This window comes from Anolis carolinensis, chromosome 6 (assembly GCF_035594765.1).
Source record: "Anolis carolinensis isolate JA03-04 chromosome 6, rAnoCar3.1.pri, whole genome shotgun sequence".
Taxonomy (NCBI): Eukaryota; Metazoa; Chordata; class Lepidosauria; order Squamata; family Dactyloidae; genus Anolis; species Anolis carolinensis.
The window spans coordinates 90,987,976-91,015,815 of NC_085846.1; the positions used below are offsets into that span (position 1 = coordinate 90,987,976).

General features: G+C 38.1%; 1 protein-coding gene across 2 annotated transcripts in view; it reads left to right on the forward strand.

Annotated features, from left to right (window-relative positions):
• The first annotated feature begins 2,798 nt into the window (after nucleotides 1-2,798).
• The window catches only part of col28a1 (collagen type XXVIII alpha 1 chain), a 59,393-nt gene continuing 34,351 nt past the window's right edge, over nucleotides 2,799-27,840 (forward strand). For both annotated transcript variants that reach the window (XM_062983681.1, XM_062983682.1), the window contains exons 1-11: nucleotides 2,799-3,032; nucleotides 4,362-4,521; nucleotides 5,707-6,263; nucleotides 10,663-10,683; nucleotides 11,116-11,169; nucleotides 12,090-12,143; nucleotides 12,791-12,832; nucleotides 13,877-13,903; nucleotides 14,327-14,371; nucleotides 17,562-17,606; nucleotides 20,925-20,978. In XM_062983681.1, the coding sequence (XP_062839751.1) occupies nucleotides 4,395-4,521; nucleotides 5,707-6,263; nucleotides 10,663-10,683; nucleotides 11,116-11,169; nucleotides 12,090-12,143; nucleotides 12,791-12,832; nucleotides 13,877-13,903; nucleotides 14,327-14,371; nucleotides 17,562-17,606; nucleotides 20,925-20,978 (1,026 nt within the window). In that variant the 5' untranslated portion in view covers nucleotides 2,799-3,032; nucleotides 4,362-4,394. The remainder of the gene's footprint in view (nucleotides 3,033-4,361; nucleotides 4,522-5,706; nucleotides 6,264-10,662; nucleotides 10,684-11,115; nucleotides 11,170-12,089; nucleotides 12,144-12,790; nucleotides 12,833-13,876; nucleotides 13,904-14,326; nucleotides 14,372-17,561; nucleotides 17,607-20,924; nucleotides 20,979-27,840) is intronic.

A 27,840-nucleotide genomic window follows, 5' to 3' on the forward strand; every position in this document is an offset into this window, starting at 1 on the left:
AACAGCTGGGTGGCATTATATATTATAGAGACCAATAGCATGATTCTATATGGTATCTTCACATGTTTATACAGAGCTTTAAAAAGTTCTTATGGGGTTTACATGACTGAGAATTCCTCTAATCAACATGGCTATACCTACTGGAGGATTTGGGGAATAGTCATCCCTGAAAGGTAGTTTTCCAAGTTCTCTTTCCATGAATATATTTATCAATGATGCTGAAACGGTTGAGAAGTCCAAGGATAACACTGAGTCTTCTGAAGTGGAAACAATACAGGTTTATTCAGCTGAGACCTCAGGTAGGTAAACTCAAATTCCCAAAGACCCCGTACAGTCTTTGAATAAAGCATTTATACTGTTGGCATACATTCAAAGCATTCCAAGGCACTACATATCTTTTTGGTACAGAAAAATCAGCTGAGATGGCAGGTATAAAACAGTAACCTTTCTCTTAAGCAGGCAAAAATAACACACGTTTCATTTCCTGATTACATGGTGTCCCCTACTGTCTTAAACAGCATCATGCAGGCGAAAATGTCTGGATGATCTTACCGGATCCTTCAATGCAAAGGATTAGAATTATTTTAATATTCTGCCATTGACTCAAAGACAGAAGTATATGATAAACAATAATGAAACATTTCCCTAACATAGCAAAGAAATATATAGCCTAATCCAAGACAGATTTGTTAGTACATTGATGTGTAATAGCAGATAGCACAATAAAAAAGCAATCAACCTGTAAAGAATCATAAAATTGGCTCATGTTAAATAACCAGAAAACTGGAAGAGTTTTTGTTAACAAATTATCACCATCTGGAGTCTATTAGAACTACACTACAAAATATGCAGCCTTATTCCCGCTGAAAAGGATTCAACATTCACAATAGTATCCAATTCAGTGTAAAAAGAATGGACACATATGGACCATAGCACTGTAGTTGTCTAAGACAGTGAATCACATATTCAGTTGGTGATGACACGGAAGAACTCAAATGTTTAGGAATCTGAATGAATTCAGATTTTTAAAACATCCTTATGCATATGTCAAAAATTGTTATATTGCCTGCATGCCTTATGTTTTCCCACAACATCTTTACTTGATGTCTGTCCTCTCTGTCTTTATGCTGGGAAAACCATCTGGGTATCTTAGAAAGACATTGCACAGAACCAAAATTATAAGCCCGCTAAGTACTAAAGATCAATATTTATCTGGTTCATATACAACTAGTTGCTGTAAAAATGCAGTTAAGTAGAAACCAGGCACATTGCTTTTGTAAAACTGAAATGTGGATAACTGTAGCCTGAACTGCAGCCAATGTTGTAACACTGCGTAAAGTAGTGCCCAACCTAAATCTAAACCTTTCTGATGCTACTGTTTTCACTGCACATTTTAGCTAAACAAGAAGCCATATTAAATATAATGGCAGGTGGTTGAATTAACTGCAGCAGACCCCATCTATAACCTGAACTTGGAAATATCATTTTCTTGAATTTTCATTTTCTTGATTTCTCCCATAATCATGCTGTTTGAGGATTTGGGGAGTTATGGTCCAAACAACTAACTTTTCCAAGCTCAGCATATTATATATCTATCATTGGGTCCTGTGTCATACGTATAGGATGAAAAGGACTGAGTTTCTGAACTTTCACAGAAGGCAACCAAAAGAACTGCTACCCTGCTAGAGACTGAAGATAAAGTCTCCATCCCATGTTGCTGTGGGAATATCTCTCCCCCCAAATCCTTGGATGTTGAAGACTTTTTTCAGAGCTTCCTGGAGTTCTGTTAAAACACATAAGTATAAGGGAGAATGAAGAAACGAGTTCTCACGTAGACATTTCCCAAGTAAGCAAGCTTCTGATTTTCAAAGAGTAATTATGTTGGTCTAGGGAACTTTGGGCTCTCTGTATATTGTGACTCTTACACACCATGGCCAAGAGTAAACAATGATAGACGTTCTCAGACCAAACCTAAGAAGCCAAAAATTTCTTCATTCCTAACTTCAACTGCTTGTCGGTAAGTCTGAGGCCCCTTCCACACAGCTGAATAAAATGCCACATTTTATGCTTTGAACTGGAATATATGGCAGTGTGGACTCAGATAACCCAGTTCAAAGCAGACATTGTGGAATTTTTCACATCCATATTCTGGGTTATATGGCTGTGTGGAAGGGCCCTGAGTGGTATGAGGCCGGCTCTTGGATCAAAGCTCCACAGTGAGCTGTCTATGGTCCTGACCATTTGCTGTCTTACCTGCACCTTACCACACCTAGCCAAAGCATCTCCATGAAAGCCAGGCTGATATAGGGGGCAGGCAATTGTTGCAATCCTGAATTTACTTAGTAAAGAGTCAGTCCTACTGAGAGCTGCGATTTCCTCCAAGTAGACAGGGACAGGTTTGCCATATTAGATACCTGTGCCCTACTCTGTGCAGATGAATGCCAATCATCAGGTATCCATCAACTTCAATTTCACTTTCTCCACTTTTATCTAGACTTTCAGACAGTTTATCTCATTTTCCCATCAGTCTGAGATTTTTTTAAAAATGTATGAAAATTCATTATGCATTTTCCTGCTGACATTTTCAAGCACTCACTGTGGCTGTTACTTTTTTAAAGTATCTATAAATGGGATGGATCACAGTAGAAGCATAGCAGAGAGGGGCATAGACTGAAATACAAGATGCTAATACACATTTACCAAAGAGTAAACAGCAATGAACGTGTTGTTTATAAAACAAACTCTCAGAAAAGCTGCTCCTTTAAAGTGTGCAATGCTCCCACCCAGATTTCCAGATCTGGCCGAATGCCTAACCACTCTGCATTCAACTTGGTCTACTAAAACATGAATAAAAGATCATGTAAGATCCAGATGCAAGGTACCCTTATTTGCATCAAGACTAATTATTTATTTACAAACTACTATCTTTAAGAAAAAATTGCAACATACAACAAACACACGGATGGACTTTTCAGCTCAAATTTGTTTACATCTTATTTATTCTCCAGTGTGCTGGTTCAGTGTTCTTTAAGGTAAGTTATCAAAATTACAGTAACAATATCTACTACCAAAGTAATGCAAGAAAACTGGAAATAAAGTTGGATTGTAAAAATTGTATTATACTAAACTGGTGTCCTTGGAAATAAATGCATCAATATTTTCAAAACACTATTAGGTTAAATTTAATAATATTATATAAGTAAGATTTAGGTGTCAAAAAGTGATGTTTATTTGTTGAAACCTTTTCTATTAGTGATATAAACATATTTATTTTACTCTTAAGAGATTCTTAGCATATTGGATTTCAGTTTCCTGACTGTAAGCCATACGGAACTCAATGGGATTAATATTTGAGTAATATAGAATTGTGTATTGTCAGTCAAAATAATCAGACGGTTGAAGAAAGTTCTTAATTTTGCAGCCTAATAAATTATGGATATGTCAGACAGCAATATCACTACTGTGATGCTAATTCTTTAATGGTATGGGTTATAAATATTCATCTACAATAACTGTAAATAAAAAAACATCTTTTCCTTGCCAAATGTTTTTTGTTTCAAAAAGATGAGGTTATATAAATAATGTGCAGTCCATATCATTTCTAATTGTATTGTGGTAGATTTTTGAAACTCACAAAGCCATCCAGATTTTTGTAGTAGAGTTAACTGAAATATTATTTCAAAAATGTAGCAGGGACAGCACCATTTTTAACCCACCTTTGTACATTTGTCAGAATGAAATTTCTGATAAATCATTTTAAAAACACAATACAGTAGAGTCTCACTTATCCAACATAAACGGGCCAGCAGAATGTTGGATAAGCGAATATGTTGGATAATAAGGAGGCATTAAGGAAAAGCCTATTAAACATCAAATTAGGATATGATTTTACAAATTAAGCACCAAAATATCATGTTATACAACAAATTTGACAAAAAAAGTAGTTCAATACGCAGTAATGCTATGTAGTAATTACTGTATTTATGAATTTAGCACCAAAATATCATGATGTATTGAAAACATTGACTACAAAAATGTGTTGGATAATCCAGAACGTTGGATAAGCGAGTGTTGGATAAGTGAGATTCTACTGTATATCGATTTTTAATGCAAGAAACAGTATAGCTTTTGGCTCATAAATATTGTTTGTAAAGCAGTCATGTCTAATTTCTAAAGATTTCTAAAGTGATTGAGAATCATACTTGGGCATAAATAATTTATTTTCATGCTAAATCCTGCTATATTCTATTATTTGTTTATCAAAGGTGTTCTATGTATATTTTAGTTCATGTCATTGATTTATGTTATAGGTTTCAGGAATTAATATCTATTTTTGTTTTGTTTGTTTTTTTTATTACCAGGGGCTCCTGCAGTGATTTGGGATACCAGTCACTATGTGGAAAAAACATTCCGTCTTTTGCCTTTTGGCTTTGGCTGTTGCTATGAACTGCTTAGTGTATGGACAAAACAGAAGGAAGGGACAAAGGCCAAGTGCTCTAGCAAGAAAAGACAATCTTCTGGGTAAAGCCATTTCCCTAGATTTTGCTAAAGACTATATGAAATGTTTCCAAGTCTACCAGAATGGTTTCCAAGGGGGACTGATAACTTAATACACAAGTTTTTTTAATCTTTGGTAACACATCTTGGATTTTTTTTCCGCATGTTTGACATCAATAGTCAACTAACAAGGGATATTATTATTTTTTCCAAATGTTCAGCACTTTGCTAATTATGAAATTCAACAGAAATTTACATGGAATGTGCTGCTAAGAAACATTCAAATAGCACAACCAGATGATTTGAACAGTTTGGTTGATATCCAGATTGTTGAATAATCAGATGGTGAGATGAACTATAAATCTTAGCAGAACTTCTTAGGTACCTCTCAGTGGAAAGGTTTGCCTTGGAAAATAATAGGCCTGCTTTCACAGGAAATATTTTGGTGAATAATTATGAACCAGACAGGGAAATATGAATAGATTAAAAGAGAGGGCTTCAGGGTGTTTATGTGTATTACCACATTTTATCTGGATAGACTTGTATGTCAAATGAGATAGGGGAGAGCAGCTGCCAACAGTGTGATGTAATGGTTTTGAGCACTGGACTAGAAGTCTGGCTTACCAAGGTTCATATCTCTGCTTAGCCATGGAAACCAACTCTTGAGCAAATCAAAGCTCAGAAAAACCTTGAATAAAATCCTGTTATAGGTTTGTCTTAGGGCTGCCCTCAGTCAGAAACAACCTGAAGGCACTCAGCAACTGCAACTTGCAAGAGGAAAGTACTAGAGGTGATGTGATGTTATTTCTGCTTCTGTGTTTTGGCCAATTTCCCCACTGCCTCTTCTGTGTTTTATTGGATCTATGGGCAGTTAGGGCAATGCTGCCACATTTTGTGGTAGTTTTGAGTTTCTTCTTTTTTCTTTGAAAGGTGTGTGTGAAAATCATAAGTGAGAGAGGGAATAAGATGGAATAACTTGCATGCAGTCCATAGACTTAGATTTCCCCACTCTTGCACTAGCTCTTCGAAATCCATTTTAGTATGGATTAATGATAATATGTATTGGTTTGGATCCAGACTGGGCTGTTATTTTCCCCTTTCTATTTCTTTTTGATATCATTGTGGTAGTGATGGGCATGTAAGTGTGCTTCTCTAGGAGTGGCTTTGCTCATCCTTCTAATAATCTCTATCCCAATTTGTCTTGGACAGATTCAGTCTGCTTCATTGATATTGTCTATGTCCTGGACAGTTCAGAAAGTGCCAAAGATGTGCTGTTTGACAAGCAGAAGGAGTTTGTCACCCTCCTGAGTGATAAATTGTTCCTCATGAAGCCCACCAGAGTCCTCAGGTATGACATCAAGCTAGCCATCATGCAGTTCAGCAGCTCTGTCAGAATCGACTACCCTTTTGATGAGTGGAGAAGCCTGCCAGATTTTAAGCTCAGAGTCAAGGAGATGACTTACATAGGCCACGGGACCTATTCCTATTATGCTATTTCCAATGCCACCCAACTCTTCAAAACAGAAGGCCGTAAAAGCAGCGTCAAAGTGGTTGTCCTGATGGCAGATGGGATTGACCATCCAAAGAGCCCTGATGTCCAAGCCATCTCCGAAGCTGCCAGAACATTTGGGATATCTTTTATTACCATTGGCCTTTCAAATGTTGCTGATAAAGTCAAACTTCTTTCAATATCTGGCAATTCTCCTGGGACCCCTGTGTTCATCTTGAATGATCCCAACCTTCTGGACAAAATACGGAACCAATTGGTATGTACTCTTTCAAAAGTGAAATTTCTTCATTCTCCCTTTTCTTTCTGTTCTCCTCTTGCAATTATTTGACAAACTAATAAATTGAATTTGCGTGGGCATGTGAACAAGGAGAAAATGCTTGTTGTACATTCATACATGTTTTTGGCTTGTTTATAGCTATCCTGTCCACAGTTTTGGGGTGGATAGCACAGCATTGCTTTTAACAACCACACCTCTTTTCATTTTCATCCTGGTCCTCACATATAACCTCCTCCACCCTTAGCTATTAGTTCTTTTGAGGAATAGGGAAGGGTAGGACAAGGACATGATGCCATTGACTATTTTTCAAGTATGCCTTTCCACTGACCTATTTCATGGTCCCCCTGGGGAGAGAAGAGCAATATATAAATAAAATAAAATAATAAATAATGCCAAATACTAGATTTAATGCTATTAGATGGCTTCCATGTGGATGGCTGGATGGTGGTTTTCATGTCACTGAGTCCACTCGAAGTTTTAGGCCAGACTTCAAAAGAGCAATCAAAGTATCTGAATTCTGTCCTCCAAATAGATCCAGCATCTTGAATATCTTCTTTAAAGTTTGTAATGAAATCATGGGAGCCCCGGTGGCAAAGTGCGTTAAAGCACTGAGCTGCAGACCGAAAAGTCCCAGGTTCAAACCCCGGGAGCGGCGTGAGCAGCCGCTGTTAGCTCCAGCTCCTGCCAACCTAGCAGTTCGAAAAGATGCCAATGTGAGTAGATCAATAGGTACCGCTCCGGCGGGAAGGTAACAGCGCTCCATGCAGTCATGCCAGCCACATGACCTTGGAAGTGTCTACGGACAACGCCGGCTCTTCGGCTTAGAAATGGAGATGAGCACCAACCCCCAGAGTCAGACATGACTGGACTTAACGTCAGGGGAAACCTTTATCTTTACCTAATGAAATCATGTTTTCAAAGTAACGTTCCAAGCTCTGTATATCAGTAGTTCTCAACCTGTGAGTCCCCAGGTGTTTTGGCCTGCAACTCTCAGAAATCCTAGCCAGTTCACCAGCTGTTATGATTTCTAGGAGTTGAAGGCCAGAACATCTGGGGACCCACAAGCTGAGAACCACTGCATATCATACTGATTTTTTGAACATTTGAAGTTTGCTTAAAATATATCTTTTGAAATAATAAAATTAAATCAAAGTGTTTATCAGTGCTATTGAAAATGGTGGTCTATCAATAGACGCTGGTCCATATGCCATCAGCTGTGAGTCTCTGGGGGGAAATATATATAGCCAGCGGAAACACATTTGATAGTACTCCCTTGCTCAAGAGAAAGAAAATGGTTGCTCCTTCACATCGGATAGCTAAGGAAGCATTGGTCTACACTGAAAAAAATACTGAAGAAAATAGACAAAAACTTTTAAACGGCATAAAGGCTGTTTTGTAGGTTAGACAGTAAGAAAGGATTCATAGTTGGCTGTTTAGACAAAAAAAAAACACAGGATATGTTTAGGTCAGAAGGCCAGAAACATTAGACATTGCAGAAGATCAAAAGTCATCCTAGGATACCTCAAGGGAGCACTAAAAGGTTGTTTCTTTTTAAAAAAGAGAAGCTTCTTCTTCTTCTTTTTTTTGGCCTGAAAAATTAGAAGAAAGGAATTATAATGGAGAAGAATAATTAAACAAGACAAACATAATGTAATGGGATGTGATTAGCTAAGAAGTCCAGGAAGATCAAAAGCTGGAAGAGATAAAAGAAAATGTTTTAGCACATGCAGTTTCCCCCATCCAAAGAGTAGCCTGAAAGAAAGGGTTTCATTTGCTGGAATTCTTATTGTTGGTAGTGAAGAAGCACCAATACTTGTGTCTGTGTATAGGGCAATTAGGGACAGAAGAAACCCTGTAGCACATGCCTGCTGTCTTACTTTCACGTCTGTTTCTTAGATCTGTGTAACTCTAGGCATTTTGCTTCCTGTCTGCATGTAGAGGTCACTTATCCTTTCTTCCCAAAAATCTTTAGTGTTCTTTAATAACCTTTAGTTTGAGAAGGGAGCACCATGAGGCTTCCTTTTGCCTCAAGATGCCCTAACATACACACATGATAATCAGTATTTGGTAATGTTCTTTGTCTATCTACTGTTTTATCTGAGATTTATTACCTGGAACAATAATAAAAGGAAGGGGTTTCTTTCACTCATTTTAAACTATATCAGAGCATCCAAAGTATTTTATCTCCTATTTCCTACTCTTTTATAGCACTGGCTGTGCTGCACTGTACTCTGCCATAGCTACCAAAGATTCCTTCTCTCTGTCCAAGCAGGAATGGGCAAAATGCAGACCAAGAGCCACATCTGGCTGCTGGGCATCTTCTCTTGTGACCTTGAAGCCTTCTGGGGGTAATTTCCACCCCAACTTGGAAAAATTGCTTTTTATATATTAAAAAAAAACTACCTGCAGATGGAGAGGGTTCACTTCTCCCATGCTATCGGAGCAAGCGAAGACAACCAGAAATCAGCCAACATGGACTGGTAGTGTCACTTCTATCTGCCAGGGATAAAAAAAATGAAAATGTGTCCCCTCCCCTCCATTTTTGTCCACCTTATATCAAAAATGCAGGCGTCTTCTTAGAGTCTGGACTCATATTCTTACTTACTTATATTGTCCCATTATCCAGTTGGAGGCCACTAAGGGGTGCTAGAGAGTCTGCTTTGGGGAAATAAAGCAGGGTATAAATAAATATAATAATTATTATATCATAATATATAATAATATAACAATAATGTCTACAATTAATAACATAAATATAAGAATAATAGAGAGAGAAGGATAGTCCATTTTACAGGGGGGGGGGAATGGAAGGAGGCAAAACAATTTCCCCCATTTTTGCCCCCTCCCCCCTTCTCATTTAATAAACAAGGGTTGTTTCCACAATGGTGACATGGGTAGGGGGAATACAAAGAAAACAGGAGGGATGGTTTTACATTTCAACCCACTCTCCACCCCCGTAAAATGGACTATCCTTCTCTCTCTAGCTCCCTCTAGTGGCCTCTACCCGGATAATGGAACAGTACCCTAATAAGACATAACTTAACTGTACCTAATATGTATAAATAAATAAATACTTACCATCAAAGTGTATGGGTTGTAGACCAGTATGCCTTTTCTGTGCAGGCGACATATGTATCAGTGTAGTTATAATGGATCTCACTGTCATATAACTGATTCCACAACTGTTGCCAAGTCCTCAGGCTTCAACATTCTGTGATAGCTAGATAGGTCCAAACCCACGGAGTCCATCATACAAAAGAGGTCTCTGTCCATGCCAAAAAAATGATGGGCTGAACTAGAAACTCAAGTGACCATAATCTGTGAAAAAGTGCAAGAAGTTTCACAATTAGGTTCATTCTAGCATAATGCCCAAACAAAAATCTAGTGCAGTAGTGTCAAACTCATTTTCATCAAGGGTTACATCAGCCTTATGGTTGCCTTTAAAGGGTTGTTTAATCCAAGGACAGAGAATTTGTGGGTACAGAAGGCGAACTTCTTCTTTTTTTTTTTACATCGTGGTCAGTGTTCTTTAGTTTTTACCCAGTTTGGGTCCCCAGACATTGCTGAATGACAACTCTCATCATTTTTGATTATTCCCATGCAGACTGGGGATAATAGCAACCTAAGAGCACTTCTGGCTCTGAGGTTGGAGAAGGGTTAAAAGACATTTTAAAGTCAGACATTATACCTACAAGCCTTGTATCTAAATTCTGACCCCACAATCCTAACTAAATAGAACAAACAACATCCTTCCAGACATTCCTTATCACAACTCCCATCAGCTCTAGTCATAATGTCTCATGATGAGAAATACAGGAATTGTAGTCCAGCATCTGGAGGGCCACATAAAATGACATAGCGGGTCAGATTCAACCCGTGGCCCTTGAGCTTGACACATGTGGTCTAGCATATCTGGAACTCTCACAACGGAGCAGTAATAGTGCGAGCTTCAGAACGATGACAACATAAACTCATTGGCCTGTTTCTCTCATTGGGTTTCCTTTCCCTTGTGAGTTTTGTTACTGCTTTTGCTGCTATTTTAAAAACTAGACCTTTTACAAACTCTGTGATATCTCCTCCTTGTTTGGTAGAGGGATTATTACACTTTAGCTATATTAATAATACCTCATAGAGCTTGGGCTTTTGGGAAAAAAGGATGATGTGGAATAAATTGCACAATGTTTACTAAAAGGGCTTCATGAATGTTGTGGAATTCATTACTTTCCTTTCATTAATTTCTGTTTACTGTTTTAAAAAATGACAACTTAAAAACAGTGTATGCACACTTTTTCAAAATAAAAAGGAAATTGTTTTTAATCTAACTAATCCATCAGAAAAATGCCACATTAATAAACTATATTTTTGGTATTTTTTACAGGCCGCTTTATTTGATGAGCAGGTAAGTTGGCCAAGCTTTGAGTTTTTTTAAAAAAATATTTTAGGGGATCTTATTCCTCATTTAATCCCTTCCTGGATTGTAAATGTGGGTTTGTGACTGTGTTGTTATTGTGGTTTCATTGTGGTGAGCTTAATAAGAGTGGGCAGAGATAGTGGCAAAAAGCAGTTAGAAATTATTTCAGTTTCCTTGAAGAAGCTTTTAAAATAAGCATGTTCAGGCACATACCCCCAATATAAAGTCCTTGAATTTGTTTTTCTTGCATTCTCTGCAACTTGCTTTGAGTAACCTAACCAATAGCAGTTCTAACTGTTAATAATAGAAGTCAGTTCTCAGAATTCATTCCCAAAGGGTGTTTTTTCTACCAATTTCACATTGTGCCTCCTTAGTCCGAAATGTAAAATTCTGCTATTCACGTTTATATTATTTCTCTAGTGTGGAAAGAAATGCGAATGTCAAAAGGGAGACCAAGGACCCCCAGGACCAAAGGTAAGTATTAGAGAAAGTAGAAGCTTGCTTTAGTTTAGATTTCTTAAGAAAAAAATATTTCCAGAGTGTAAACAGCAATATATGGCAATTTACAATGAGGGGAAATTTTCAATTAGGAATAACAACAACACTATATTTAGGGCTGTTGGGAAAAAATAAATAAATAGAGAGGGCTCCTGTCCCTTTAGTGGTTGTGTAGAAAAAGTGTTGCTTGTTATCTCGTTTCGCCCAACAAAATGAGATGTGGAAGTGGAATATCTGAAACTGTGTGAATTGACATTATTTTATATAAAAATGAAGAACATGGGTTGCTGTGAGTTTTCCGGGCTGTATGGCCATGTTCCAGAAGCATTCTCTCCTGATGTTTCGCCCACATCTCACAACCTCCCGGATGCCTGCCATAGATGTGGGCAAAATGTCAAGAGATAATACTTCTGGAACATGGCCATACAGCCTGGAAAACTCAAAGTAACCCAAAGATTCCGGCCATGCAAACCTTCGACAACACAATGAAGAAAATGTTCAACAGAGAACAGGAAGCTGTGGAACAATGTAAGAGAATCAAGCCAAAGTACTACCTAATCTAGCATCCTGTTGCCAACATTGTCCAGCTAAAGACCTTTGAGAAACCTACAAACAGGTATCTCAGAGGTTTCCTCTTCAGCTGCAATAAGTAAGTATTCATAGGTTTCTGATATTGGAGCTGGTATATTGCCATCATGATTAGGCAAAGCCCTTACGTGATATATCACATTCAACACTAGCTGAACAAATACATTTACTAGATGAACAATTCAAGCAATGTGACTTCTTTTATATGTTATTTCTTGTAGTATTCAGCCACTGGTCCTTACCGACACCCAGGGTCTTTTTAGAATGCATATATTCTGTTAATAACATTTTTCTGTTTGTTTTTCAAGGGTGGTCATGGAAACAGAGGTGACAAAGGTGAACGCGGAGCTAAAGGAGAAAAGGTAAGAAAAGAAAAGATGCCAGTCACAAATGCAGGCGAAACGTCAGGAAGAGAATGCACCATTCGGCCCAAAAAACTCACAACAACCCATTATATTATTCTTTAAAACTGCAATACACAATATTATTATCATGTTCAAGGAGATCTGGAAGCTGTGATAAGTCAGTAACAACGCTTTGGGAAAAGATACTGCAATTTCTGTTAAACAGCTCCAGAATTTGCTTAGATTTTTGGGGAAAGAGGATAAAATTAAACAAAAGAGAATTTAAGGGAAAATACAATTGATACTTTTTTCTAGTTTCCTAACTGGAAAAATATTGAAACATATTTTAAATACAAAGGATTATATAAAAGGTTTAAATGTTAGAGGAAGAATTCAATAAGACACAAAATCCAACATCATGACCTGTAGGGAAAGGTTTAACAGCATTTATTTTTGTGAAGAATTTCTATATCAGAGTGAAATTATATGTATAGCTGTGAATCCCTTTGTGTGGGATTACTTTCTTAGCTCTTTGGAACTTGATCGATATGTTCCTAGAAAAAGCATTATCAGAGTTGTGGCCTGCACTTTGGCAAATGGAAAGAAAGGCAATAATGTTTTCAAATCAGAAATGTGTGCTTTCACTGCTTTCTACCTCTTTCTAGGGGGAAGCGGAGACAGGAGAGCCTGGAGAAAAGGGATCAAAGGTACTTGAATAATTCCTTTAATGGTCTAATAGCCAGAAGACAATTTATGGAATTAATTGCATGTTTTATGGTGCTCCTAAACATGTTTCCTCCCTGCCTGATAACATTGGTTAATATGCTCTAATAGTTCATTGAAATGTTACATTGTCCTCACATTTCTAGTTGCCATTACCATCTTTCATGTCACAGAGAAGATCTAGTTAGATCTTTGCCTTAAACCAAGAACAAATGGCAACAAATGTGGGATTCTGATTAGAATATCAGGCTAGACCTGTTTTGCCTAGAGTCAAATCCTTATTTAGAAAGCTCAGGGTTAACTTTGAGCCTAGTTTGAGTTCCTTACATGGTTGTTGTGCACTTGTCATGGATGGGGACAACTATATACAGAACCTTGAGTTCCTTCATGAGACAAACAAATATAATAGTAACAATTGTTAGTTTGGTTAGGTAAAGGTTTTCCACTGACATTAAGTCTAGTCGTGTCCGATTCTGGAAGTTGGTGCTCATCTCCATTTCTAAATTGAAGAGCCAGCGTTGTCCATAGACACCTCCAAGGTCATGTGGCCGGCATGACTGCAAAGGAGTGCTGTTACCATCCCGTCAGAGCAGTACCTATTGATCTACTACCATTGGCATGTTTTCAAACTGCTAGGTTGGTAGAAGCTGGGGCTAATAGCGAGAGCTCATCCCGCTCCCCGGATTCGAACCGTCAACCTTTCAGTCAGCAGGTTCAGCAGCTCAGTGGGGGCTCCGTTATCCATTAGCAATAATTATGATTCTAAAATTAATAATAATTGTATGATTTGACAGCATAGAGAAGTAGTCCCTTGAACCACAAATCTCTCCATGCTGGTCAGCAGCAGATTCTTATTTCTATACAATGATTTGTTCTTTAAATTGTGGCATTTTGTTATTTCCACTTGCCTGTCCATCTTGTTTAATACTTGACTTCAAACTGAGCAAAAAGGAAGTTATTTTAACATATTCTTGATATTTATATTTATTTACACACAGTAAAACAGCTTTTTATGACTATGCTTACAGGGAAGTCTTGGCTACAAAGGAGACAAGGTAAGGTGATTAACTAATACTTTTGAATATCATACTAAGTAGTTTATCAATAACATAGCTAAGTATTTAGAAAGGGAAATGCATTGAAGAAATAGAGATTGTAAAGACACAATAGAACTGTAAAGAGAGAACAAAGAAAATAAACTTCTGAATAATGACAGTGGATGATACTGGATTTGCATGGGTTCAGAAGCAAACAGTACTGTGACCAGGAAAAACACAGTTCAAATTCAAAAGTGGCAACTGAAGGTCTGAAGTGGCCTAAATGAGTTAGAGAGAATAATACAGGAGTATGAGACAAAATCAAATAAACCTGGTGAGGAAGATTCAGCCAAAGAGGTCAGACAGGTCATTAAAACTATTTATTCCCTCCTCTAACTGCATGATGGGACATGTCATTTTAAAAATGCTCTATTTTTGCAGGGTGATAGAGGAGAATGTGGAACACCGGGCCTAAAAGGAGACAGAGTAAGTTCAACCGAGTTTACACAACTTCCTCTTTGTGTTCATGTTCTGTGAAAACACATTATTGGTCAAGGGCATGCTGTTTCATATTGATCTTCATTTTCCTGAATTATTATTTTGCATCGGGCAATGACTGATAAATATGTCACAGTGTTTTTGATCACTATGCATGTGTGCTATAGCTGGACACTGAAGAAAGCTGACAGGAAGAAAATCAATTCAGTCTAAACATGGACAACTAAAAAGATAAAATACACAATGAGTCAACCCTTAGCAGTGAAATTGGCTAAACAGGCTGTTGTACTTTGGACATATCATGAGATGGTGTACAGGCAGTTTCAGAGTTACAAACATTTATCTTACAAATGACTCACAGTTAAGAACAGAATGTACAAAACCTTAGTACAGTAGTTCTCAGATGTTTTTGGTCCACAACTCCCAGAAATCCCAGCCAGTTTACCAGCTATTAGGATTTCTGGGAGTTGAAGGCCAAAATCATCTGGGGACCCTAGGTTGAAAACCACTACCTTAGTAGAACAGTTAATGGTTGGAGCTCTTGCAGATCTCTCATTCATAGGATTGCTATAAGTCATAACGTGACGTCACTTGACAGCAAACACAACTATGACAACAATGGACTGATGGACCTCAAGATTATAGAGAAAAGCAAAAGTAACTTCTGCAAACCTAAAGTATCTCCATCTTTGGTATATACCATGTGTGGACAACTGTGATCCTCAAGAGGTTTTTTCTGTCTTACAAATCCCAGCAGTCCTAGTCAGCATGGACAATGGTGAAGGATTATGGGAATTAGACCTAGTCTTTTAAACTTGGAACATGCCCATCCGTATTTTATAAGTGTTTTTATGAATGTCTGATGTAATTTAATAACTTTTTAATTGATTCACAATGTATTGTACAATTTTTATATATGTGTTTTATTGTAAGCCGCCCTGAGTCCCCTATTGGGTGAGAAGGGCAGTATATAAATATTGTAATAAATAAATTAATTAATAATAATACATTACGGTCCAAAATTTTATGGAGGGTCACATTTGTCCACCATAATATACAAGATGAGAAGCCCTACCTCTCAAAATGCTCCCAACTTTCTCAAAGCTGCCATTGACCTCCTTCAGTTATTATGGAAGCTTGTTGATAATCTAGTCTTACTTGCTTTGTGCAGCCCAAGTGCTGTCGCTGACTATAGTGGATAACAAGAAATAGAACTGGTGCTAAAATGGTGTAATTTCTTAAATCAAAATGAAGTCCCTATGAATTACAACACTTTAAACACATTCTTATAGGTCTGTCTGTTTATGGAGCAGCTGGGGAAGAAGTAGTAGGAAATGTGTGTTAAGATAAAAGCAAATTGGTTAGCAGCTGGCAGTTAAGATGGAAAGAAAAAATGGACATAGAAACCATATGTCAAGATTGTAAAAATGCAAAAAAGAGCTTTGTCAGGCATTTTTTTTGGAAAAAAAATTGAGGACAAGGAAGGGAAATTCATTGAACATCTGCAAAGGATTAAAATCCCTAATGGATTAAGAACCCGAAGAAACCTCTGAACAGGCCAAAGTTCTCATCACCCACAGGATTCCCACTTGAAAAAGAAGATGAGATCTCATTGCCAAAAGTACAACAAAACTCCTTTTTTAAAGAGGCCGGGATCATGCCAGTGGAAAATGACCAGACATGGAGAACACATAACAGAAGCATAGAGCAAAAAAACAAAAAAGCACACAGTGCCAAAATTCAGAAGCACATTTACTGTCTAGAAGGATCAGCCCAATTGTATAATTGCTTGCTGTGTGTCCTGGCACAACTTTAAAACTCCCAAGATTTATTGCATAGTATTCAGCAGTGTTTACTAGTGTTTCCCATTGCTTAGAAATGTGTCTTTCCCTGAAGAGCGATCACAGCATTGGGTAGATCATTCCATTCATAGTAGCTCAAATACAAAGATATTTTTTAAATCCCTACTTCATATTGGGTGTGGATCAATATGTACTAAATGTACAAAGAACAAGCTTAAATGTATATATTTGCATTATTTGGTTTTTGTTTGTTTGTTATACAGACAGTTGGTAGACAGTCGTCCCTACATGCAGACACATGCAAGCTTATTTTTTATAGAATCTTCTCTTAATAGTAGTACTGGCTGAAGTAAAAACTTTACACCCAGGAGTGAAATTCTGCAACTGTACAGCCACCATTATGCTCTTTGGATTCCAGTATTTTGAAGCTACATGGCGAAAAACTCTTTCGTTGCTCTTGAAATCTGTCAAGGCTTGGTGGATTGAGATTTAGCATCTCTAATAAACACCCTAACACGCCATTAAAAAGCAAAAAAGACTATAAGACATGCCAAGAGATCTCACATTTTGTTCAACCCACCTCTTTGTTTGAAAGGTTACTGCAATTTGACATGTGTTTACTTAAGCTTCTGAATTGGACAAACTATCAATTCTGATGAAAGGCAGGCAAAATGCTTAACTGTGATTGAAAAACACTAAACAAGAGCCCTGTTATATTATATCTGTGTCAAAAGTTTGTTATTATGCTGTGGTAAAGCACTTTTTACAGGCAGCAAAGGATCAACAGAAGACGTTGTAGCCTTCAAGAGAGAGAAAACACTTTTTAAAATCTCCTGTCACAGTATCCACAGCCTGCTGGGGTAGTATTTATGTCACCTAACAGGATTGTGGTTGAAAATAATATCGGTGATAATTGGTACTTTCTTCAGTTAGAGCAGTGGTTCTCAACCTGTGGCTCCCCAGTTGTTTTGGCCTTCAAGTCGCAGAAATCCTAACAGCTGGTAAACTGCCTGGGATTTCTGGGAATTGTAGGCCAAACACCTGGGGACCCACAGGTTGAGAATCACTGAGTTTTACCTGTAAGTACAATTAAGTACAAGCCATGGTTTGAGCGTTGGTTTATAACTTTGGAGAACTGAGTTCTAATTTCTGCTCTACTATGGAAACTCATTGGGAGATCTTGGGTGGGTAATATATTCTTGAGCTCAAAGACCCCATAAAAAGTTCATACTAGGTTGGTCCTAAGTTGGAAATAACTTGAATGTACACAGCAGCAGCAACAACAACATAATGATAGTGTAGAGAGCTTAAAATGTCTCAGGAAGTGTAATTCAACTTACAATGAATTGTTACATCTTTCTCTTTGTATTGAATAGGGAACAGAAGGCCCCTTTGGGCCAAAGGGACCAAGAGGCCCCCAGGTAAGTTTGTTTTACATCAGTAATGTGTTCAGTGCCCTTGAGCTTGCAATGAATTAATTATATTGGCTTACTTCCTGGGGCCAAACTACATGTCACCATATCCTCCAATATTTCAAGTAGTCAAGCAAAATGAGTGTGGTCAAGATGGCAAAATTTATTAGTGTGGAAGAACATACAACACAGAAGTAGGAGAGGCTGCAGTAACTTGCATTTGCCTGAGTGACAGGGAATAGAATTCTGTCCCCTTCTACTGATGAGTTAATTGGATGCAAACAATTGGATACAAACACCATTTGCAACAATGAAATAAACTGAGGACAAAAGGGGGAAATGGGAGGAGGAGAGATAAACTGGGATATTTTAAAAGCAGCTAAAATGGCACAACAGAAGATTAGGGCTGTTCCTGTCAAATCAGGACAGTTGGAGGGTATGCTTTACACATAAATTATAGCAAAGAGTTTGAACTTACGTTTCCCACTATTAATTAGAACAGATGAATGAGTTTGTTAACCTGAGAGCAGTATGAAAGAGAGTGGTTTAACTTTTCTTTTCCTAACCATAATCACCCCAAATATACATATACACCTTATAAAAAGTTCCAGTTGGAAGCAATGGGAGCTTTTTAAAAACTATGTCCTGTACCTGCATGACGGAGAGATTTCTCTTCTGATTGCCTTGTCATCAGAATATAGCAATTGGATCTTCCTGCACATTTTTTTAAAAGACAAGGTATAGAAAATGTTATCCATTAAGCATAAATTTTATTTTACCTCAGTGGGCTTTCCCAGTGCCTAGACTGTATCTCTTAAGAATGCATAACAAACCCCGCATCCCCAGATGGCGTAGTGGACTAAGTGACTTGAAGGTTGGATTGCTGACCTGAAAGCTGCCAGGTTCGAATCCCACCTGGGGAGAGTGTGGATGAGCTCCCTCTATCAGCTCCAGCTCCATGCGGGGACATGAGAGAAGCCTCCCACAAGGATGGTAAAAACATCAAAACATCCGGGCGTCCCCTGGGCAACGTCCTTGCAGACGGCCAATTCTCTCACTCCAGAAGCAACTCCGGTTGCTCCTGACATGAAAAAAAAAAACCCCAAGAAACTCAATTAAATTAGTTATTAGGAAGAAGGTTTGTAGATTCTCCTCCTTTGACATGTGTTGCTTTTTGTATCAGGAACAAAGTTTGGATAAACAATTTTGGGGACTATCGCACCCAGCATCTCCCAGACAACACGGGCAATTATTTTTATCATACTTGTGGGGTTCCCTCTCCAATCTTATTTTAAAACTTTGCGTTCTCAAGGGAAACTGTTGTCAATCTTGTATCACTTAATTATGTTCAGTTTTATTTTCAGCAGCTACAGATGTTTGTTTCAGAAGAATTGTGAGAACATTTTTGTTGTCTCGGTGGAACTGCTGACTACTGCCCTTCTTATTTTGCCAATTCTTTAGTTTTATACCAACAGAAAAATGTAGAGTTTTTCAGCATGGATCTTTCCCTGATAAGAGGGGTTCCCATGGTGGCCAGCTGTATTGCTACTGAACTTCTCTGGTGATGTGACATGGGAAACCTAAACAGGGATTTCCCAGAATGGTTAACATAGTGTCATAATATAGAAACAATTTCATAGACCTCTTCTGGTGCCTATGCCCTGTGTGCTGTTTTTATATTGTTGTTACTCCATCCAGGTCAGGAAGGGAGAGAGCGAAGCTGGGAGTAAGTTTTTATTTCATTTCTGTCTGTTAGGGAATGTGGAAAATAGTGGTAATTGAGAAATTAGTATTTGCAAGAGGAAGGTGAGCAACAAACAGGCCTGCTCCTCACCCTCACAGAATCTAGCCGAGGAATAAAGGAAGCTCAGTCTTCTTTACAGAAATATATGAATCATAGAGTTTTGAGGCCACACATTCCATCCCATCCAACCATTCAGGAAAAGCACAATCAAAATACCCCTGACAGATAGCCATCCAGCTTCTGTTTAAAAGCTGTCAAAAAAGGAACCTCCACCACACTCTGAGACAGTGAATTCCACTGTTGAACAGCTCTCATGGTCAGGAAGTTTTTCCTAATGTTCAGCTGGAATCTCCTTTCCTGTAATTCGAACCCATTGCTCCAAATTCAGCAGAAAACAAGAACTCTCCTTCTTCCTTATTACATCCTTTCAAATATTTAAACATTTTCTTTTGCAGGCTAAGCATACCTTCTCTTCTGCAGGCTGAACATAAAGTCAGTTCATTTACATATACTAAATATTTCATAACATCTCATGGTGAATGGCTTAGTAACATATGTTCTTCAAACATGGAATAGAGAGGGGGTGGGGGGAAGAGAACTGCAAATTAAAAAAAAAATACAAAGTCAGAATAGTTGCAAATAAACCGCTGCAAGGAAATGGTGTGGTTAAGCCCAACAAATAGGAAATAACCTGAATACATGCTATACCTAAATGCTTAGACAGATAAACTGGCAGACTATAGGCGGCATGATAAGGTTACTTCTTCTAACAATATTCTGCCTTTCTCCCCAAACTGGAAAACTGGGCAGTTTTAAAATTGTGTCAGAAGGGACTTGAGAACATACTGCAAGTCGCTTCTGGTGTGAGAGAATTGGCCATCTCTTTGGAGGCTTTTAAACAGAGGCTGGATGGCCATCTGTTGGGGGTGCTTTGAATGCAATTTCCTGCTTCTTGGCAGGGGGTTGGTCTGGATGGCCCATGAGGTCTCTTCCAACTCTACTATTCTATGATTCTACGTTGCCCAGGGGATGCCTGGATGTGTTACCATCCTGATGGGAGGCTTCTTTCATGTCTCTAAACTGGGCAGATAATAAGTAATTTAAAAAACAGGTATATATAGCAACATAAATGTAAAAAAAGTAATTAAATAAAGTGTAATATTAGAATCTGTTTGAATTAAACTGAATTTAGAAGCTCATCAATTCTAAAGACATAATAAAACACTGGTTAGAAGCCAGCAATTTGTCAAAAGTCAGCTTAAATAAAAAAGCCTTTGTCTACCAAGGGAAGTAGAGAGCCAAGCCAACTTAGAAAGGGAATTCCACAGCCTGGCAGCATTTACAAAAGAGGTCCTCAATAAGAAGTCAACAAGGAAAGATTTTGTAATTACACATTAATTAATGTACATAGCTCCATCACTGAATATAATTATTTTATGCAATCCTGCCTTCTCCTTAATGCAAAGATTCATACATAAATATTTTACAGGTTACTTCTTATGATGGGCATTGTGCAAAAAGCCATACTTAAATAACCAAAAATGTTCACTCCTCAAAGTTCTTCCTTTTTTATTTTCCTCAAGGGAATCGGTGGACCTCCTGGTGATCCTGGTCCAAAGGGCATTCAAGGAAGTAAGGTAAGCCATGTGTAATACATAATTTTACCAAGGGGCTGCATAACAAAATATTGCAGGGTAGAGTGCTCTTGTTCTGGGTGCCAGGACACCAGCCAGAAGATCTTCCAGGAGATGCCATTTCATCCCCTCTTCTACCTAGTTTTTTCTCCCCTACCACCAATTAGACATGCTCAATTTGTTGAGCTGTTTTGGGTAATATTTATTCTCGTTCTGCTTATAAGTTGTTCTTTAAACTGTAGGATGATTGCCACTCAGAGTGAGGATCTTTTATTTAGTGTGCATGTATATAGGTCAGCGATAGAGAAGCTGCCTCTAGATCCCCAAAATATTTACTGAAAAATGATTGTGCTCTGCAATGTCCCCAAATAGTCTCTGGAATAGGGGTAAACAAAACTCAGCCCATATATTTCGGCTTATAAATATACCCTAATAAGGCCTGGGCTGTGGTGCAAGCTGGTGAGCAGCCAGCTGCAGCCAGCTGAGACCAATCACTCTGACCAAGAGGTCATGAGTTCGAGGCCAGCTCGGAGCCTGCGTTTGTCTTCTGTCTTTGTTCTATGTCAAGGCATTGAATGTTTGCCTTATATGTGTAATATGATCCACCCTGAGTCCCCTTCGGGATGAGAAGGGCGGAATATAAATACTGTAAATAAATAAATAAATAAATAAATACTGCTGTGAGTTTTTCGGGCTGTATGGCCATGTTCCAGCAGCATTCTCTCCTAATGTTTTGCCTGCATCTGTGGCTGGCTTCTTCAGAGATTCTGTTGGCAGTGAAGCAAGTGGAGTATGTGTGTGTGTGTATGTATATATATATATATATACACACACACACACACATACATACACACACACACCTATGGAATATCCAGGGTGGGAGAAAGAACCCTTGTCTGTTTAAAGAAAGTGTGAATGTTGTAATTAGTAAGCTTGAATTAGCATTTGAGGAGCCATGAAGCTCCCAGGGCTCCATAGAGGTAAAACATTGTAAAATGTTTAAAATGAAAAGCAATGGTGTTAACAGTCATCACAAAGGGCTTTTATGTGTTTTGGAAGGCTTTCAGTTTTCCTACCTTTAAAACAGATGTCTTATGCAGTATCACAAATAGTTTTAAAGTTTTTGTGTGCTTATAAAAGAACTCAAGATGGAACAAGGGGTGCATGTGTGTTGTATTTAGAAGAGAAAATATCACTGGATATCTCACTGTGCACATTTGATTCTGTTATATTGAATTCCTTCAGCCAAAATGATGGTAAATGTAGGTGTTTCCCAACCACTAGTAATTTGTTTGAGCATCAAAGAGCTAAATATTTGTCTATGTAGGGGCTGGAGTTAGTGATGCTATTTTGCATTTAATTGCAAGTCACAGGAGGTCTCATGAATGCAGCTTCTATTGCATTGTATGTGGGTGTGTATTATGTGAAACATCTTGGCCTTGTTTCTGAGGCAACAGAACATTTGAAGACTCTTTATATGCGGAAAACATTTGTGACAGTAAAAGTTGTTGGAATTTTGGCTTCGCCCATAGCTTTTCCTTGCCTTGATTTTTCTCATTCTTTGTTTTCCATTTTTTAAATACTCATACTCGTGAAATCTGTGGCCTCCGGCCCAAGAGTGGAGTGGAATAGGACACCATTCATTAGCAGAATCTTCAAGTTCTTCTCCATGAGATGGACAGGATCCTCAGGCATGGACAATGGGATTGGTGGAGGTGGATTCCTTTATCAGAGGCATGGACAAACTTTGGCCCTCCGGGTGTTTTGGACTTCAACTCCTACAGTTCCTAATATCCCCTCGGCTGTTAGGAATTGTGGGAGTTGAAGTCCAAAACACCTGGAGGGCCAAGGTTTGCCCATGCCTGCTCTGTCATCTCCTCCCTAAAGCAGTCCTTCCAGACCACCTCTCCAAAAATGCTAAAGATAATTACTAGTTCAAAGCAAAGGAGTGTTCACGAAAAATTAGGTGGATGCACTTCCCAGAAGTAGATCAGCAGCAGTTACTTCAAAGTACGAGCAAATGAAAATCACTATCATGGGATTCAAAGATGTTTTTAACATTGGGTGTAGCCTGACCCTTAATTCGCTTTCTAGAAACCACCTTAGAGAACAAGCATTGACCAAAGAGGCATTTCTAGAAGATGTGACTGCATCACTAGAGAAGCAAGAAAATGCGAAAAATTTAGGTGTAACCCAGGTCAATTCCTCCATTTTTAATGAATTTTAATGAATTCGTTTTCTTTTATTTTTTATCAAAATCTAGTTTCTATCTTTCCAATGAATATATCCCAGCTTTCTCCTAGTGTGGAAATCAAGGCAGCTTACAAAAATGTTAAAAATGCTAATATCCAAAGGTCTTTGGGTGGCATAGAATAAAATATAAATATAAAATACAATTCAACATAGCCAAGTTGTTATGTTTAACTAGTTTGGGGCATCTTCCGTGATACTCAGATTTTTGATGCCAGGTTTTTAGGGGGAAGGAAAACAAGAATGATGGATGATGTGTCTTATATTGGAATGTATTTTAATTATGTTTCTATGTCGGTATCAATTTTTAATATTTTTACTTCATGTTTGTGTTTTTATGCCCAAGGCACTGCACAAGTGCCATTTGTAAGCCACCTTGAGTCCCCCTCGGGGTAGAGAAAGGCGGGATATAAATATGGTAAATATAAATAAATAATAAATAAGAAAACTCAGGCACAAATTCTTACTGTGACAACTTCTCATTTGTAAAATCATAGGACAGAATAAATTTATCTTTAAACACTTTTTATAAATTGATATTATTATTGGTTTTGTCTTTCAGTTTAATTGTTGATATAAATCATCTTCAGAAGTCCTTTATAAATACTTTAGTTATTGAAGCAATTAATCTGTCAAAACACAAGTTAATTAATCAACAGAATTTTTTGCTTACTAGATTTTGTAAAGTACATTTGGATCTAAATGACAAATCAGTTTCTTTGTGAAATATTTTCACACTCAGCAAAGAACTATAATGTCTTTGTATTCCTGCAACTCCATTGTTTACCCTCTAGAATCAAATACAATACAGGAGTCATCTGTTTTAATTAGCAGATTTTAAAGTGAAGCTTGCCTCTTGGCACCTTTTACATTTTGGAAAAATGAAGCTGAATGAGTTGCCCAAATGAATAGTTCTGTACAGCTCAATAAATGTCCATTCAGCTAATAAAGGTCAGTGCCTTTTTTATGCGAGTGCTATGGCAGACTTAGCAGCCTCTCCAAATTCTGTTATCTTTATAGGACATTCATCTCCTCTTTATAAATTTTGAGATTTCCAGACACTTGTGAATGAATTCAAAGTCCAGCAGTTATTTATATATGACAGTTACTTTTTCTTCCAAGCGTATAAATAACAAGCTTGTTCTCAAGATAATGGCAGCTAACCAGATACAGTTGCTAGGGCCTCTGATGTGTTGCTCAAAGAGAGATGAATTAAAGGAGATTAATAGAAACTGGAGCTAGTTTTCCAATGAAGAAGGAGAATATTATGGTATACCTTTAGAATGCCTTGTGCCAGGACTTTCTGTTGGTATCTCTATGCATTGGATAAAGCAGCTGCACAATTTTATACCTTTGGGGTAAATCCACTTTTTGTTGAACAAGGGCATATTGACAGCCATAACGGTAAAGGTAAAGGTTTCCCCTGATGTTAAGTCCAGTCATGTCTGACTCTGGGGTTGGTGCTCATCTCCATTTCTAAGCTGAAGACCCGGCGTTGTCCGTAGACACCTCCAAGGTCATGTGGCCAGCATGACTGCATGGAGCGCCGTTACCTTCCCGCCGGAGCGGTACCTATTGATCTACTCACATTGGCATGTTTTCGAACTGCTAGGTTGACAGATTGACAGCCATAGATATCTCCTATTAGTCATTCTGGGAAATTTAAAACTTAGTGCTAAAAATAATATCAACCAAGCAAATATTGTTTCAGATTTTTCCTTAACTTGTACCACCTTGCACAATTTGGACAATGACTTAGTCGTTGTTGTACTTTGTTGTAATGTATGCTATGAGCCACTTTGGGTCCCTTTTGGGAGAAAGGCAGGGTGGAATTAAAAAAAAAACAAGAGTAATAAAGATAGTCAGTAAAATCAGGTCTGACATTTAAGAAAAGGTGAGAAGTGTAATGGAGATGAGAAACCATTTCTCCTGAAACATAGTTCTTGCTCCTGTCCTGACTGTGTTCAGTTTCTTGCCTCTTATAATCTCATTACATGGGACTTTTGCCCCATCCTAGGATGCTACAAGGACGAAGCCGGGATGGAGCCCATCACATGACACAAAGCGACTTCTGGTGTGGTTCCATCCTGGCAGCATCATAGGACAGAGTCCTGAGGACATGGGTGGTCCATGTTCTTATTCATTAATCTAGTGTTCATGTGGCCCGCCCTTGGTTTTATTGTTCTTTTGATCTTGTTTAATGTAGTGTATATTTTCTTTTATTGTGTTGTTTAATGTGCTATGATTTGTTGTTCTACTATATTTTGTTATATTGTATTGTTCTGGGCATGGCCCCATGTAAGCCGCCCCGAGTCCCCGTTGGGGAGATGGTGGCGGGGTATAAATAAATTTTATTATTATTATTATTATTATTATTATTATTATTATTATTATTATTAAGCTGAGGAAAGTGCGGGGGAGGGGGAGAGAGAGCCAGGCTGGGCTCTCCATGTGCTGGGTGAAGGTGCGATGCAGATGATATGGTGGGCTTAACAACCATTTCCCCAGCTGACCAACAAATTTGCCCCACTGTCCAACTGATCCCCCCCGATGTCCCCTGGCTTAAGGACCTCCATGTGATGAGGTCCTTGGGCTCTGATTTTGCATAAACATTGTCCATTTGGTCTTGACTTGACACCTGATAACTAAGACATATATCTGCTAAAGCCTGATAGAACCTGTGCCCTGAATTGTAGTTTTGTGAAGTCAGGAAGCAAAAAACAGAGTAAAATGTAGCTCTTTCTTTACCATAGATATAATACAAGAGATGTTTCTCTATATATCTAGAGCAGTTTACTAGCTGTTAGGATTTCTGGGAGTTGAAGACCAAAATATCTGGGGACCCACAGGTTGAGAACCACAGTATTACATTCAGTTCTGCGTGCCTAATTTTTAAGAAGAATAAGAATAATTGGAGCAGGTTCTGAGAAAGGCAAATGTGGAGAATAAAACATATGAGGAGATTGAAGGATCCGGGCATTTTTAGTTTGGTGAAGCGAAGACTAAGGTGTGACATGCTTTCACTCCTTTAATAACTCAAAGGCTGCCATGAAGAGGAGTGTGCAGGCTTGTTCTCAGCTGAAGAACTTAGAAGAGAACTAAGTTTAATGGTTTTAACTTTTAGGAGGATACATTTGGATTGAACATTAGAAGGAACTTCTTGACAGTGGGAGCAGTTTAGCAATGGAAGCAATTGCCCACAGAGAGATGATGAAGTCTCCTTCTCTGTATGTTTTTGAAAAGAGGCTGAACAGCTATCTACTGGGGATGTTCTAGCTCAGTGGTTCTCAACCTGGGGTCCCCAGATGTTTTTGGCCTTCAACTCCCAGAAGCTGGTAAACTGGCTGGGATTTCTGGGAGTTGTGGGCCAAAAACATCTGGGGACCCCAGGTTGAGAACTACTGTTCTAACTAGATAACCTCCATTGAGGAGATTATATGAAGGCACAAAACAACAAATTTCCTTTTAGTTAGCTTACATAAGAAAAATGAGTTTATACATATCTGAGAGTGGGTTGAGGACTGCAAGAAGCATTGCATTCTTATTTTGCCAAGCTTAATGCTGGATAATTTCTGTAGCTATGTATAGATTAGTTGCATTAACAGCTGCTGAAAACTGGTAGAAGTCCAAGAGTTACTTGAAAGAGACTAATTAAATGCATTTTATATAGCCGGGAAGAGGGGAAATCCAAAACGTGGATGAATTTTTACGGGTTGGCTGTTCTACATGCCGCCCAAGCATATATGTACATAGAAATACTCGTCCAGATAATGGTAGGTCCAACATTGTAGATTAGGCAATGTTCCACTGCATTAGACATTCTAGATGATTTCTTACACAAGTTCTTTGGAAAACAGGTATTTTTTTTGTGCGTGGAAAGCAGCTCTGTATGAAAACATCAAATTCCAACACAAAGTGAAAATCCCTGTGTCACTTGAAAGATTTCAGATGTTGGCTTTTGAAAAATTTCCACTCAGTGAAGCCTAATATTAATATCATAGATCCTCACATCAGGTAGACACCGGAGAGAAATTCCATGAATATTGTACCAAAACAACAGTGAGCTTTACTTTGTACTTCTATTGCAAAAAAATATTGGAATTGTTAATCCAACAGATGCCTCTTTGAAGGAGAAAAGCCAGCACTGGAATAGCTTGTACAGTTATCCTGTTTTACAAAGGACTGATTTCTCTTTGAAAGGCTATCAATCTACGTTTTATGAAGAAATAAAGAGCCAAAAGAAGGGAAAGAAATAGAAGTCTCAAAGTTATCCTAATAGTAATTGTCACCTAAACACTGGATTGTGCCAAGACACAGTTCAACATATTACAATTTCCATCTGTGGGTGTATTGTATCTCCATCAAACAGTCTTTAAAAATCATTTTTGTGATACAAGCAGTTTAAAAGGGATGCTACAAATGAACTCTTGTCTTGTTGATTGTACTAATCTGAAATTCATTCTCTGAGCATGCATCTTATGTATTTAAAGTGGCTCATTTCATGTACAAAAATAATGTATTAGCATCCTCTGAGAAACTGCAAGGTTTGCAGAAGTAGAAAAAACTATCTAGATTCTAACTGGTTCTGTTAGAACCCTAAATAGAAGTATCCCAC